The 15,226-nt window shown below is 51.2% G+C and overlaps 1 protein-coding gene across 1 annotated transcript in view; it reads left to right on the forward strand.

Moving 5' to 3' along the window:
• The window catches only part of LOC137327469 (interferon-induced GTP-binding protein Mx3-like), a 28,183-nt gene extending 16,219 nt beyond the window's left edge, over positions 1-11,964 (forward strand). Inside the window, exons 9-13 of the mRNA XM_067993322.1 lie at positions 667-811; positions 1,900-2,058; positions 3,346-3,422; positions 4,777-5,028; positions 11,153-11,964. Of these exons, the coding sequence (XP_067849423.1) occupies positions 667-811; positions 1,900-2,058; positions 3,346-3,422; positions 4,777-5,028; positions 11,153-11,377 (858 nt within the window). The 3' untranslated portion in view covers positions 11,378-11,964. The remainder of the gene's footprint in view (positions 1-666; positions 812-1,899; positions 2,059-3,345; positions 3,423-4,776; positions 5,029-11,152) is intronic.
• The last annotated feature ends 3,262 nt before the right edge of the window (positions 11,965-15,226 follow it).

A 15,226-nucleotide genomic window follows, 5' to 3' on the forward strand; every position in this document is an offset into this window, starting at 1 on the left:
GAGCCTCCGCCCACCCCATACAAGTCCAATAGCATAAGAGGGGGTTGGGCCAAGGGCGGAGACTTCCTACGCCAGGGGTTCCTGTATTCCTGGCCGTCAGAGCGACCAGATACAGCAGAGGCAGACGTGGAGCCCTTCTTAGTGGTTCAGGCCTGGATCGTGGCCTGAATCCTCAAAGAGAAAGCTCATTTTAATTTTAATTGTTTAAATGCAGCCCCCTTTCAAAGAGTGCCCATCTGAGTTCCTTCCAGAGAGGGGAACCTGGCACCGTCACCCCCTCAAACTGGGACTTTACGTGTAACTTTCCGGCCTGTTGGTACTTACGGATGCTCCAGATGTGCCCATTGTGATGGGGGCGCCCGCCATTGGCAAGTGAGTTAAGGGACCTCCCCCAGACATCGCAAACTGAGGGGTCAGTGGTGGAGGTCCAAGGTGGGTGCATTTCAGCACTTACCATAGGTTGCACCTCCCCTACCCACCTGCCCTCCCCCTCCCCTCCCAACGCCTGTTCAAAATGGCATAGCTGAGATAAGGAACTCTGCAGATTGTGAGATCGTGCCAGTGTCCTGTCACTCCATGGTGCAACTTGTCACTACTCCACCATACTTTGTCACCATGCCAACTTGCTTTATTCAGCAGTTCTAACCCAACTTCCATCTTTCACAGAAAATCAGTGAGTTTGGCCAACACCTCATGAGTTTAGCGTCAGGGGAGGAGCCTGACAATTGCATCAAACAAGAGAGGTGCTACACAAAAGTACGGAGGGAGTTTGAAAGCTGGAAATATCACCTTGATGAAGTGAAACAGCAATGTGAGTGCATAAAGTAATAGAGGTAAAATTATGTTCTTTCAATCGGTTTTTCTGTAGGTACTATCAGAGGCAGACGGGGATTTCTGACTGAAAACTGGAAAAAAAACTGCTCCTACTAATTGGACCAGGCTGTAGATTCTTCAATCTTCGGACACGTCCCCTGAAAGCTGTCCTGTGTCCAAATGCCCTTCACTCGCAAAGAGTCCTACCCTCCTCATGCTCATACTCACCTTCCTCAGACAACTGGCATCCTGTTCTGGTGATTTAAAGATGTGTTTTCCTTCATGATGGTTGTTTAGCTGGCATTTGTATTTTACAGCTCTGTTGAAGGAAAACAGTGGCCTGTGTTTCTCACTTAGGCTCTGATTGTCCTGATGTACAAGCCCCAACATTTTCTCTTTCTGTTTCTGTGTTTCCTTAACTGCATAGTATGCATCTGAATTCCTGGCTTCCAAGTTGGGAGGGGGAAAGAGGTGAAATGGTGTGTGGAGTATGAATGGTGTCAGCTGTGGCTCAGTTGGTAGCACATCTGCCTCTGAGTCAGAAGGTTGTGGGTTTAAGCCCCACTGCAGAGACTTCAGCACATAACCTACTCTGACACTCCAGTGCAGTACTGAGGGAGTGCTGCACTGTTGGAGGTGCTGTCTTTCAGATGAGACATCTGCTCTCTCAGGTGGATGTGAAAGACTCCACAGCACTATTTTGAACCAGAATAGGGAAGTTCTCCCTCATGTCCTGGCCAATATTAATCCTTCAACCAACATTACTAAAATAAATCATCGGGTCATAATCTTATTGCTGTGTGAAAATTGGCTGCTGCGTTTCCTACATTCCAACAGTGACTACAATTCAAAAATATTTCATTGGCTGTAAAGAGCTTTGGGACGTCCTGAAGCCGTGAAAGGTGCGGTATAAATGCAAGTTCTTTCTTCCTTTCTAATTGATGGTCTGTTATCTGTCCATGTATTAGCTTTCACCTCATTCCCATGTCTAGCGCAAAGCACATTACTACTGTAGCACCATACAATGAAATGCTGATCAGCTCTCGAAAATGTGGCCGTTTCCAATTTATTTATTTTGAATAACAGTCCATGATGCGATGCATAAGAAAGTTCTGGAATATGAAAACTCTTACCGTGGACGGGAGTTACCTGGGTTTGTCAACTACAAAACGTTTGAGTCGATAGTGAAGCAACAGATTGTTAAGTTGCAACAACCTGCCATTATGATACTAAAGAAGGTTACAGGTAAGTCAACTCAAGTTTTATTGTTTCAACAAAGAAAGAAAGCCAGATCTCTCTTCGCTAAATATTGAAGGGTTGACTATTTCAGTGCTGCCTCCCACGTCCATATTAAGCTCATGGCCACACATACTGTCGGCCAAACATCAAACATCATCAACAAAAGTGCCCACTGTTTTATTTGTCATACTGTCCTTACCTTAAATTTATTTTATGTCTTTTGGTTCTTACCCCACTCCCGCTCCGTGCCATCCCTGGCCAAAGGGGCAGGCTGGCAAGATGCTCCGTGGCCTCGGTCAATGCTTTTCCTAAATTATGCCACTTGGCAGGAGTAATGCCAGTGATTTCCGTTTTTGCTGCCTCTCTATAAGAGTAACGCCATGGCCCAGAATTTCCTCGGAGCTGCTCTCGCTCCGAGTGTAAACGGGTTTTCCGTCACACTTCCGGCATAGTTATGGCGGCAGAGTGGGAACATCTCTGAGGAAATTCCAGGCCATGTGTGACACAGGTCGAAACTGGCCATTTGCCATTTAAGGGGTTGATTCCAATAATATCCTGGCAAAACTAGTGCTGTGTGAACACAATATCTGACACGTGGCGGGGTATGGAGGCTGACCTCGTGATTCAGCAACATCAACCTATTTAATTAATCATCTCCCTGTATGTTTCTGACGAGCACAGATAATGCATTGAATGAAAGCAATGAGGAGAGCAGAGCTGCTGCTCCATTTTAAAACTGGTGTTTGTTATGGCTGGGTGCACCAGCAGGAATGGAAAGTCAACTTGGACAAGTGGGCTAAACTGGCTTCTTGGACAAGGAGACATTGGATTAATTGTTCGGAGAATTTCAGTGCAGGAAACTGGTGATATTTGGTAAAGAGGTGAAACCGACCAGTGGGGGGCGATGTGCAGCAAACATGGCAGGAAGTGACGATTTGAGTCAGTGCTGTCTCCCAAGTCCGTATTAAGTTCATGGCCGCAATTACTGTTGGCCAAACGTCATGCAACAGCAACAAAAGTGCCCACTAGGAATTGAGTTCAGACCATCTAAACTCATCTCACAAAGGGCCTTTACAGCCAGTCCAGGAGACTTTCACCTCTGGTCTGGCCTAGATTTGGACTCAGGTCCCAGAATGGAAAGGACGGTGTACCAATGCAGTTGATCTCCCAATCTCTCTATCTTACTGTGAATCCTCTACATTCATGCCAAACTTGTGTCATCTTTGAAGACATGTTCTAATTCCACTCATGAACACATCAATTTTTCTTTTTCTTTCCCGCTTTCTATTGCAGAAATTGTGCGAGATGCTTTTATGGATGTTGCTGTCTGCAGTTTCTGTGGAGTTCCTAATCTTTTGAGAGCTGCCAAGGTAGAGTGTAGATATTAGTTCACATATTAAAAATGACCAGATCCATTTTTCACCGACAAAGCTGTTTTACAAAATTAACCTGAAGTGAAAGTTACCTGCCGGACCGTCAGTAGATACCTTGACAGCGTAAAGTGTATCTGGGGTAGAGGGAGCTGATAGTGGAATTTATTGTTCAAAATAATTGATTTCGTGCCTCTCATTAGAAAGCATACAAAAGAATGGCCTATGAATCAGTCAAGCCTTCGTATGTTAATATCACAGTCATTTCCAGGCTTGTATTTTATCCACACAATTTCCTCAATTTTGCTATTTTTACTTCAGCAAGGGCAAGCTAAAGAGCATTTTTTGTGCTGTTGTTGACATTTATGGATGGTCCCTAACATAATACGAGCATTGTCTGGTACAGAAAAGCTCATGTTCACAGTGGATCCCTTTGAAGGGTTGCTGTTTCATTGAAAAGTGTTGAGCAAACCTTTTCTTGTTTCTTTTTCAAACACCTGACGCAGTGACCCGAGTTGTGTTGGAATACATCAAAGCATCACCAGTAGATGGTGTAAGCGTCACCAGCGCCTGTCACTACGAACTTCTGGATTACACTCGTGAACCCCTACTGGAGGTCGCAATCTCGGGTGCATCATGTGCACTGGCCACGCATTAGTACCTCACCCAGATCAGCTCATTTAGCACAGGCCAGTTATTAGACGTGTGACCTTCTTGGCCTGTGTGGCTCAGGTCACATTTATTTAAACAGCTCAATCATCAAGAGAGTGCTGGTGCCTCTTTAAGGAACATGGGAACAGGAGTAGGCCATTCAGCCCCTCGAGCCTGTTCCGCCATTCAATTAGATCTTGGCTGATCTGTATCTGAACTCCATCTACCTGCCTTGGTTCCATATCCCTTGATACCCTCGCCTAACAAAAATCTGTCAATCTCAGTTTTGAAATTGTCAATTGATCACCCAGCCTCACCAGCTTTCTGGGGGAAGAGAGTTCCAGATTTCCACTCCCCTCTGTGTGAAGAAGTGCTTCCTGACATCACCCCAAACGGCCTGGCTCTAATTTTAAGGTTATGCCCCCTTGTTCTGGACTCCCCCATCAGAGGAAATAGTTTCTCTCCATCTACCCCATCAAATCCTTTAATCATCTTAAACACCTCAATTAGATCACCCCTTAATTTTCTATACTCGAGGGAATACAAGCCCATGCAACCTGGTCTCACAATTTAACCCTTTCAGCCCCGGTATCGTTCTGAAAGGTACGTTAAACGGGTACATTGCCTCAAAATTGAGCCGACGAGATATATGAAATGTGGACCGAGAAATTAAAGTATTGATGATGACTTTTTTTGTTACCAGATAAAAACCGAAGAACTAAAGAAACAACAAGAAAGCGAGGCAGACAAACTGCTGCGGATTCAATTCAAGATTGAAAATATGGTGTACTCGCAAGACGTCATCTACAGCCAAAAGCTCACCAAAGAAAAGTCCAAAAATGAAGAAATGGACTCCAGACCCGCTAAAGGGGGCTTTACCTTTTCACATATAGCTGTGTCGAACAGTGGTGCCACCATCCATGAAATGACAACACATCTGCAAACATATTACAAGGTGGGTTCAGCACCGCCAAACAGGTTGGCATAGATATTCTTGTAGAATGTAGGGAATTAAAACACTTTAAACCCAAGGGAGAGATCTGAAAGATCATTCCTAGAGACATCTCCAATGATTAACATGCAATAAGTGGAAACGACTGTTGTTATGCGGAAGCAATTTTGTGCATAACAAGATCCCGTAGACAGGAAGTGCGATGGATGGCCAGTTAGTCTGGAAGATTTTATGGTAAAAGATCTTAGAAAAAGAATTCTAGATGGCAAAATATTCACCAGTATTTCACTAAGTTGCCCGCGTTATGTTGAGAGCTGTGTTCCTGTTCTTGTAAAAGATCATTGCCTCTTCACTACTCAGCGAGAATGTAGAGAATGGTCTCACAATGCCATAAGGCAGCAAAGGTTGGCAACGTTTATACACCAAGGGCCCAATTTTGAAATGGTGGTAGGTTGGCAGCGGGGGGGGGGGGGGGTGGGGGTGAAGGTGTACGTGGCAAACCCGAACAAACAAACCTTACCGTTTCCGACGCGATCACATCGTAATTGATGGTGATTAACGTCCTCTCCGGGTTTCGCACCCGGCAGCCTGATTGACAGGCTGTCTGCTGTGAGGAGCTGCAACATGAGTGGGGGCAGAGAGAAAGAAGATCGGGGGGGGGAGAGAGGAGAATATCAGGTGGAGGGGGAGAGGGGAAGATCGAGGGTGGAGAGGGGAAGATCGAGGGTGGAGAGGGGAAGATGGGGGGTGAAGAAGGGGAGATCGGGGGGAAATCAGGGGGGTGAAGAAAGGGAGATCGGGAGGTGAAGAAGGGGGTGACTAAGGGGAGATCTGGGGGAAATCAGGGGGGTGAAGAAGGGGAGATCGGGGGGTGGTGAAGAAGAGGAGATCGGGGGGTGGTGAAGAAGAGGAGATCGGGGGGGGTGAAGAAGGGGAGATCGGGGGGGTGGAGAAGAAGAGGAGATCGGGGGGGGTGAAGAAGGGGAAATTGGGGGGTGAAGAAGGGGAAATCGGGGGGGGTGAAGAAGGGGAGATCGGGGGGGTGGTGAAGAAGAGGAGATCGGGGGGGTGGTGAAGAAGAGGAGATCGGGGGGGGTGAAGAAGGGGAAATTGGGGGGTGAAGAAGGGGAGATCGGGGGGGTGAAGAAGGGGAGATCGGGGGGGGTGAAGAAGGGGAGATCGGGGGGGGTGAAGAAGGGGAGATCGGGGGGGGGTGAAGAAGGGGAGATCGGGTGGGGGGTGAAGAAGGGGAGATCGGGGGGGGGTGAAGAAGGGGAGATCGGAGGGGTGAAGAAGGGGAGATCGGAGGGGTGAAGAAGGGGAGATCGGGGGGGGGGTGAAGAAGGGGAGATCGGGGGGGGGTGAAGAAGGGGAGATCGGGGGGGGGTGAAGAAGGGGAGATCGGGGGGGTGAAGAAGGGGAGATCGGGGGGGTGAAGAAGGGGAGATCGGGGGGGGTGAAGAAGGGGAGATCGGGGGGGGTGAAGAAGGGGAGATCGGGGGGGGTGAAGGAGGGGAGATCGGGGGGGGTGAAGAAGGGGAGATCGGGGGGGGTGAAGAAGGGGAGATCGGGGGGGGTGAAGAAGGGGAGATCGGGGGGGGGGGTGAAGGAGGGGAGACCAGAGGGAGGAGAGCGGAAGATTGGGGGGGTGAAGAAGGGGAGATCGGGGGGGGTGAAGAAGGGGAGATCGGGGGGGGTGAAGAAGGGGAGATCGGGGGGGGGGTGAAGGAGGGGAGACCAGAGGGAGGAGAGCGGAAGATTGGGGGGGTAAAGAAGGGGAGATTGGGGGGAAATCAGGGGGGTGAAGAAGGGGAGATCGGAGAGGGAGACATCGGACATTGGAGCAGGGTGGAAAGGTAGGTTGATTTTGTGTTTTAACTTCGTGCAATGGTTTTTTATTTAATTTATTTTGTTTCTTTTTGCCTGATCCGGCCCTTCATGCCTGGTTTCACCAGGTGTAAATCAGGAGCGGTAAGCAAGCCGCCCTGGTAAGTTAAAAATCGTTACAATCACTTCGGGCTCGATGCGATTGCGTCGGAAACGGTAAGATTTGTTTATGCGGGTTTGCCACACGCACCTTCACCACCCCCCCCCCTGCTCCCTGCTGCCAACCCGCCACCATTGCAAAATCGACCCCTATGCCTCCATTAATAAAGCCCAGGATCCCAGATGCTTTTTAACAGCCTTCTCAACTTGTCCTGCCATCTTCAAAGATTTTAGAAAGTGCCCCCCAAGCCCCCAGCTTCAGTTCTCACTTGACCATATTCCTCAACCCTGTTCACGGAGAATTGGCCATTCTGGCTACAACTTCTCGAATGGCTGGCACCATTAACCTGTCAATTGTCTTAAGGCTGCACGACCTATGGAGGTTGATACAGTCATCTTACAATGGAAGTCTGTTTTTGCCTCTGTGGAACTCTTATTGGGGACATTTCCCCGTCCCTGCTTTTCATTTCACTGGAAATGAAACAGAAACCACCATTTCCTGCCTCCTAACAGAGACTTACTTAACAGACTAAAGCTAAAAGTTAATATAAAGAATTAACCCTTTCCTTACAAAACCAAGCAGTCACATGCAAGGAAGGTATATACCAGCAGCAAATCCCTTATGATTAAAGGAGGGCATAGTTTGAAAAACGCAAGATATTTTAACAATGAGGTTTTCCGACTAGTTGCAGATGCTGCCTGTAATTTTCTTCCCTGCTCTCCGATGTTTTTACTGCACAGACCCTTGGGTGTCAAGCTAACACTTAAGTGGAAAATGGAGCAAAATCTATTAGCACATAGAGTGGTTATGACAGCAGAGTGGTTATGTTACTGGACTAGTAATCCAGTGAAATGTGAGTTCAAATCCCCCAGATCAGTTTGACAATTTGATTTCAGTAAAAGTGAGCATGAATCCATTGGATTGTTGTAAAAACCCAATTGGTTCATTAATGTCCATTGGGAATAGAAATCTGCTGTCCTTACCTGATCTGGCCGATATGTGACTTTGGTCCCACACCAATGTGGTTGATTCTTAACTGCCTTCTGAAGTGGGCCTAGCAAGTCAGTTGCATCAAACTGAAGCATTGGGCTTCATTTTGGCACCCGCTATCGGGTGCGTTCCTGGCGGGGGGGCTCCGAAAATCGGGGAATCCCGGAGCGGGTCGGGAGCCCGGCTCCAACCCGCCCACTTCCGGGTTCCCCACAGATGCGCCGATGGCGCGGGAAACCCCGCAGGTGGGACTCCCGCAGGTAATTAAAGCCAGCGGGATGCCACTTGACAATATTTATCGAGGTATTTCAGGTCATTAACAGACCTGATTAAGGGATTATGTGAGGAGGGGTGGGATTTTACAAACAACTGGGACTGTTTCCCATACTGGGGGAAACACTCCCAGTTGAAATGGACATGTTGCAGCTGTCAGCCTGTGGCAGCTGCAAAGGTCCATTTGACAGGTGGTGGGGGGAGACCCTCACTCATAGCAGGCGGCCACTATGACTTGGGACAAAGTTTGGCCTCCACCACCCTCGTCCTGACAAGAAAATTCACCAATTGCACACTTACCCCGGGGTCCAGAGACATGTACCTCCGTTGCGGACCCCCTCGGATGTACATCTTCCGGATGGGGGCCGCCGTAGCTGCAGTCATGACCGCCTCGGAGGGTGAACAGCATCACCAGCCTCACCAGCCTCGCCATCCACGCCGTCCACCTCTGACACGTGGAGCTCCACATCACAGTGCTGTGACACATCCACCTGCACAGCAGGAGGGAGGTCAACCGCAGAGAGAGATGCGTCGCAGAGGGCACTACCCTCGCCACAGGGTCCACAGACCGAGGCTCAGCTTCCTGGACTTCTCTGAGCAGCAGTGCACACGGAGGCTCAGAGTCACTCGACATGTAGTCGTGGACATCTGCAGCCTCCTTCATGCCGAGCTGCCCCCGGTTGGCCCGAGCACCATCTTCTTACCTGTCGCTGTCAAAGTCACCACTGCCCTCAACAACTTCTCCTCCGCATCCTTCCAGGGTGCCACCGGGGACATCGCCGACGTCTCCACAAAAGAGCCCTGCAAATACACCTACACCCACTCTGCAGTGACACAATGGGTGTCATCAGTTGTGGGTCTTCATTGTGATCCTCAGGAAAGGGCATTATTGCACAAACCAGACAAGATTCGCAAAGACGTGGCAGTAGTGGTGCCAATATAATATGTAATGTGAGTTGGTCAGAAATTCAATATAAGTAAAAACCATGACAAACCCTCAAACACCCTTGTGCATCCCCTTCATGCTCACAACACGTTTGCCTTACGCTTCCTACTGCACATATGTGATGCATGCCCTGTGGCTGCAGCACAGGTAGTGGCAGGTTGAGTGCGGCTGACCGTGAAAGAGATGCACAAGAGGGTGAGTATGAGATAGAGCCATGAGATTGTATGAGGATTGGGTTGAGTGGTAGTGGTGGGATGAGTACTGGCGAGGTGAGTAAGTGCAGGTAAGATGAGGATGAGGTTTGAGTGGGTGTGAGGGGTGATGTGACAGAGTAGTGTTGGCCGTGCGGAAGGAGATGTGGGGTGGGGGCGGTGATGTGGCAGATGGAGTGTAGGGGAATGAGTAAGTGTACTCACTTTGGCTGACCTACTTATGTCATTGCAGCGCCTCCTGCACTGTATGCAGGTGGGCGATATGTTGGTGGTGCAGGTGACCTCCTCTGCCACCTTGAGCCAGGCCTTCTTGGTGGCAGAAGCAGGCCGCTTCCTCCTGCCCGCCGGGGGGAAGATCTCTGTCCTCCCCCTCCTCCTCACCCCATCTAATGATACCTGGAGTGAGGCATCATTAAACTGGGAGCAGCCTTCCCCCTGAGCTGCTCCATGCTGTAATTTTTTCTATTGGTTGCAGCATCTGTCAGTGGAGGACTGCCCCTTTAAATAGAGCTCCTCCAGCTGACAGACCTTACTGCGCATGCGCAGCCCGCCCGACGCGCAGATCAGCAGTGGGGAACCCGGAAGACCAGGTAAGTGGATCCAGTCAGCCTGCGATTGAGCGCAGGGCAGACTGATATCACCGGGCGTGTTACCCACGCGCCCAATAGACCCCCCCCGCCGCGAACCCGCCGCCCTGGTAATATCGAGCCCCAGGTATTCAAAATCCAGCAAGTCCCGATAACTCTTTTATTAAAAAGATGTTCCGCAGATCATGCGTGTATAGTGGCGTTCCCTTGCCTCCTATCCTGAAGATGTTGACTTACTGAGGTACAGTTCCACAGGCATCATTCACCTTCTCCACTGCCCCCCCTCCCACTGCTTCACCCAGTGGCCATTATAGATGTGTGAGCCTTATCAGTAAAGGCCGGCAGGCTATCCAACTGTACTGAACATAACAGCTGAGCCTGATCCTGCCCTTATTCAGCATCCACACATACGTACTTCCAGTTGGGTTGATTGATGGCAATCAGGAGTGCGAACCCAAACCCAGAGGCAGTCTGATCAATTGTGGTACCCAAACACTGTCTCGACTGATATCAATTCGTAGAATCATAGACTGAGGCCATTCGGCCCATCGTGTCTGTGCTGGCTCTTTGAAAGAGTTATCCAATTAGTCCCACTCCCCTGCTCTTTCCCCATCGCCCTGCAAATGTTTCCCCTTCAAGTATTTATCCAATTTCCTTTTGAAAGTTACTATTGGATCTGCTTCCACCACTCTTTCAGGCAGTGCATTCCAGATCATAACATCTCGCTATGAAAAAAATGATTCCTCATGTCACCTCTGGTTCTTTTGCCAATTACCTTAAATCTGTGTCCTCTGATTACCGACCCTTCTGCCACTGGAAACAGTTTCTCCTTATTTACTCTATCAAAACCCATCATGATTTTGAACACCTTCCCTTAACCCTCACTGCTCTAAGGAGAACAACCCCAGTTTCTCCAGTCTCTCCACGTAACTGAAGTCTTTCATCCCTGGTACCGTTCTAGTAAATCTGCTCTGCGTCCTCACTAAGGCCTTGACATCCTTCCTAAAGTGTGATGCCCCACAATTAGCCACTCAGCACAGACCGAGGACCAAACATGGGAGCTTCCTAATCTCTATGAGTTGGAATTAACATCCAAGGAAGTTCATGATTGACTTCTGCTCTTTTTCCTCAGATTGCGACTGATCGATTGGCCGACCAGATTCCCCTGATAATACGCTACTACATTCTGCAAGAGTTTGCCTCAAGGTTACAGATTGAGATGCTTCAGCTTCTGCAGGAGAAGGATCGTGTTGACGAGTATCTCCATGAAGAAGGACACGTTGTAGAGAAGAGGAGGAACCTGAAAAATAAACTGGAGCGACTGACACAAGCTCAGCATTATCTGTCCAAGTTTTAATGAATTCAATTGGAAATCATAAAGTGTTCCTAATAGAACCCAGCTCACTTTCTACCCACAATGGCAAAGCTGAGAGCTGGAATGCATTGCAATGAAGAATTGTCCCTCACCTCAATCATAAAACATAGAGAGAATCCATTCAATGACCATTCTGTTATTTCATGAGTAGGAGTTTTTTTTTAGAAACAGGAAAAGGACACAAAACCCGAGGAGCCTGTTCCCTTTTGTTTGATTAACCCCACGGCCTGCTTTCTCTCTGTGGTGAATTGCGTCTTCAGTGTTAGTTGTGTGTCTTTGCTTCCTGTGATCCGATTAAAACTATTTTTACGCACTGGCAGGGACAGACTGGAAATCAGGGAATTTCCTGAGTGCCCCGACATTCTGTGAGATTCTCTCTGATCCCCTCACCTCCCCCCACGAGAGATTCTCTCTGATCCCCTCACCCCTCCCCACCGAGAGATTCTCTCTGATCTCCCCCCCCACCGAGAGATTCTCTCTGATCCCCCCCCACTGAGAGATTCTCTCTGCTCCCCCCCCACCGAGAGATTCTCTCTGATTTCCCCCCCCCACCGAGAGATTCTCTCTGATCCCCCCCCCACCGAGAGATTCTCTCTGATCCCCCCCCCACCGAGAGATTCTCTCTGATCCCCCCCCCACCGAGAGATTCTCTCTGATCCCCCCCCCCACCGAGAGATTCTCTCTGATCCCCCCCCCCACCGAGAGATTCTCTCTGATCCCCCCCCCCACCGAAAGATTCTCTCTGATCCCCCCCCCCACCGAGAGATTCTCTCTGATCCCCCCCCCCACCGAAAGATTCTCTCTGATCCCCCCCCCCACCGAGAGATTCTCTCTGATCCCCCCCCCCACCGAGAGATTCTCTCTGATCCCCCCCTCCCCACCGAGAGATTCTCTCTGATCCCCCCCCCCACCGAGAGATTCTCTCTGATCCCCCCCCTCCCCACCGACAGATTCTCTCTGATCCCCCCCCCCACCGAGAGGTTCTCTCTGATCCCCCCCCCCCACCGGCAGATTCTCTCTGATCCCCCCCCCCACCGAGAGATTCTCTCCGATTCCCCCCCCCACCGAGAGATTCTCTCTGATCACCCCCCCCACCGAGAGATTCTCTCTGATCCCCCCCCCCCACCGAGAGATTCTCTCTGATCTCCCCCCCACCGAGAGGTTCTCTCTGATCCCCCCCCCCCACCGGCAGATTCTCTCTGATCCCCCCCCCACCGAGAGATTCTCTCTGATCCCCCCCACCCCCACCGAGAGATTCTCTCTGATCCCCCCCCCCACCGAGAGATTCTCTCTGATCCCCCCCACACCGAGAGATTCTCTCTGATCCCCCCCCCCCACCGAGAGATTCTCTCTGATCCCCCCCCCCACCGAGAGATTCTCTCTGATCCCCCCCCCCACCGAGAGATTCTCTCTGATTCCCCCCCCCACCGAGAGATTCTCTCTGATCCCCCCCCACCGAGAGATTCTCTCTGATCCCCCCCCCACCGAGAGATTCTCTCTGATCCCCTCCCTCCCCACCGACAGATTCTCTCTGATCCCCCCCCCCACCGAGAGGTTCTCTCTGATCCCCCCCCCCCACCGGCAGATTCTCTCTGATCCCCCCCCCCACCGAGAGATTCTCTCCGATTCCCCCCCCCACCGAGAGATTCTCTCTGATCACCCCCCCCACCGAGAGATTCTCTCTGATCCCCCCCCCCCACCGAGAGATTCTCTCTGATCTCCCCCCCACCGAGAGGTTCTCTCTGATCCCCCCCCCCCACCGGCAGATTCTCTCTGATCCCCCCCCCACCGAGAGATTCTCTCTGATCCCCCCCCCCACCGAGAGATTCTCTCTGATCCCCCCCACACCGAGAGATTCTCTCTGATCCCCCCCCCCCACCGAGAGATTCTCTCTGATCCCCCCCCCCACCGAGAGATTCTCTCTGATCCCCCCCCCCACCGAGAGATTCTCTCTGATTCCCCCCCCCACCGAGAGATTCTCTCTGATCCCCCCCCACCGAGAGATTCTCTCTGATCCCCCCCCCCACCGAGAGATTCTCTCTGATCCCCTCCCTCCCCACCGAGAGATTCTCTCTGATCCCCCCCCACCGAGAGATTCTCTCTGATCCCCCCCCCACCGAGAGATTCTCTCTGATCCCCTCCCTCCCGACCGAGAGATTCTCTCTGATCCCCCCCCCACCGAGAGATTCTCTCTGATCCCCCCCCCACCGAGAGATTCTCTCTGATCCCCTCCCTCCCCACCGAGAGATTCTCTCTGATCCCCCCCCACCGAGAGATTCTCTCTGATCCCCCCCCCACCGAGAGATTCTCTCTGATCCCCCCCCACCGAGAGATTCTCTCTGATCCCCCCCCACCGAGAGATTCTCTCTGATCCCCTCCCTCCCCACCGAGAGATTCTCTCTGATCCCCCCCCCACCGAGAGATTCTCTCTGATCCCCCCCCCACCGAGAGATTCTCTCTGATCCCCCCCCACCGAGAGATTCTCTCTGATCCCCCCCCCACCGAGAGATTCTCTCTGATCCCCCCCCCACCGAGAGATTCTCTCTGATCCCCCCCCAACCGAGAGATTCTCTCTGATCCCCCCCCCCACCGAGAGATTCTCTCTGATCCCCCCCCACCGAGAGATTCTCTCTGATCCCCCCCCCACCGAGAGATTCTCTCTGATCCCCCCCCAACCGAGAGATTCTCTCTGATCCCCCCCCCACCGAGAGATTCTCTCTGATCCCCCCCCAACCGAGAGATTCTCTCTGATCCCCCCCCCCCACCGAGAGATTCTCTATGATTCCCCCCCCCACCGAGAGATTCTCTCTGCTACCCCCCAACCGAGAGATTCTCTCTGATCCCCCCCCACTGAGAGATTCTCTCTGATTCCCCCCCCCACCGAGAGATTCTCCCTGATCCCCCCCCCACCGAGAGATTCTCTCTGATCTCCCCCCCACCGAGAGATTCTCTCTGATCTCCCCCCCACCGAGAGATTCTCTCTGATCTCCCCCCCACCGAGAGATTCTCTCTGATCCCCCCCCCCACCGAGAGATTCTCTCTGATCCACCCCCGAGAGATTCTCTTTGATCCCCCCCCCCACCGAGAGATTCTCTCTGATCCACCCCCCACCGAGAGATTCCCTCTGATCCCCTCCCTCCCCACCGAGAGATTCTCTCTGATCTCCCCCCCACCGAGAGATTCTCTCTGATCCCCCCCCCACCGAGAGATTCTCTCTGATTCCCCCCCCCACCGAGAGATTCTCTCTGATTCCCCCCCCCACCGAGAGATTCTCTCTGATTCCCCCCCCCACCGAGAGATTCTCTCTGATCTCCCCCCGACCGAGAGATTCTCTCTGATCTCCCCCCGACCGAGAGATTCTCTCTGATCCCTCCCCCCGACCGAGAGATTCTCTCTGATCCCCCCCCCCACCGAGAGATTCTCTCTGATCCCCCCCCACCGAGAGATTCTCTCTGATCCCCTCCCTCACCACCGAGAGATTCTCTCTGATCCCACATTCCCCCCCTCCAGGAAGGTTCTCCCTGATTACCCGCCCCGAGAGGTACGACACACACAAACACTGGGAACTGAAGGGTGGGAATTTAAATACAATTTCAATGAAAAACGGCACCGAAGCAAAAAGTTTCCAAACGCTTCAGTCCCAAAATAATCTGATAATTCCCTTAAAGGGGAAAGATTTTGGACTTTTCATTCGGGACTTTTAATACGTATTTTTAAAGACTAAAAGAAACGACTTGAAACCCTCGATTATTTGGTAAAAGAGCACAGAATTATCAACTTGACCAAAATCAGAATGTTGGGAAATTAGGCCATTGACAAGTCCTGAAAAGA

This window comes from Heptranchias perlo, chromosome 11 (genome assembly GCF_035084215.1).
Source record: "Heptranchias perlo isolate sHepPer1 chromosome 11, sHepPer1.hap1, whole genome shotgun sequence".
NCBI classification, from domain to species: Eukaryota; Metazoa; Chordata; class Chondrichthyes; order Hexanchiformes; family Hexanchidae; genus Heptranchias; species Heptranchias perlo.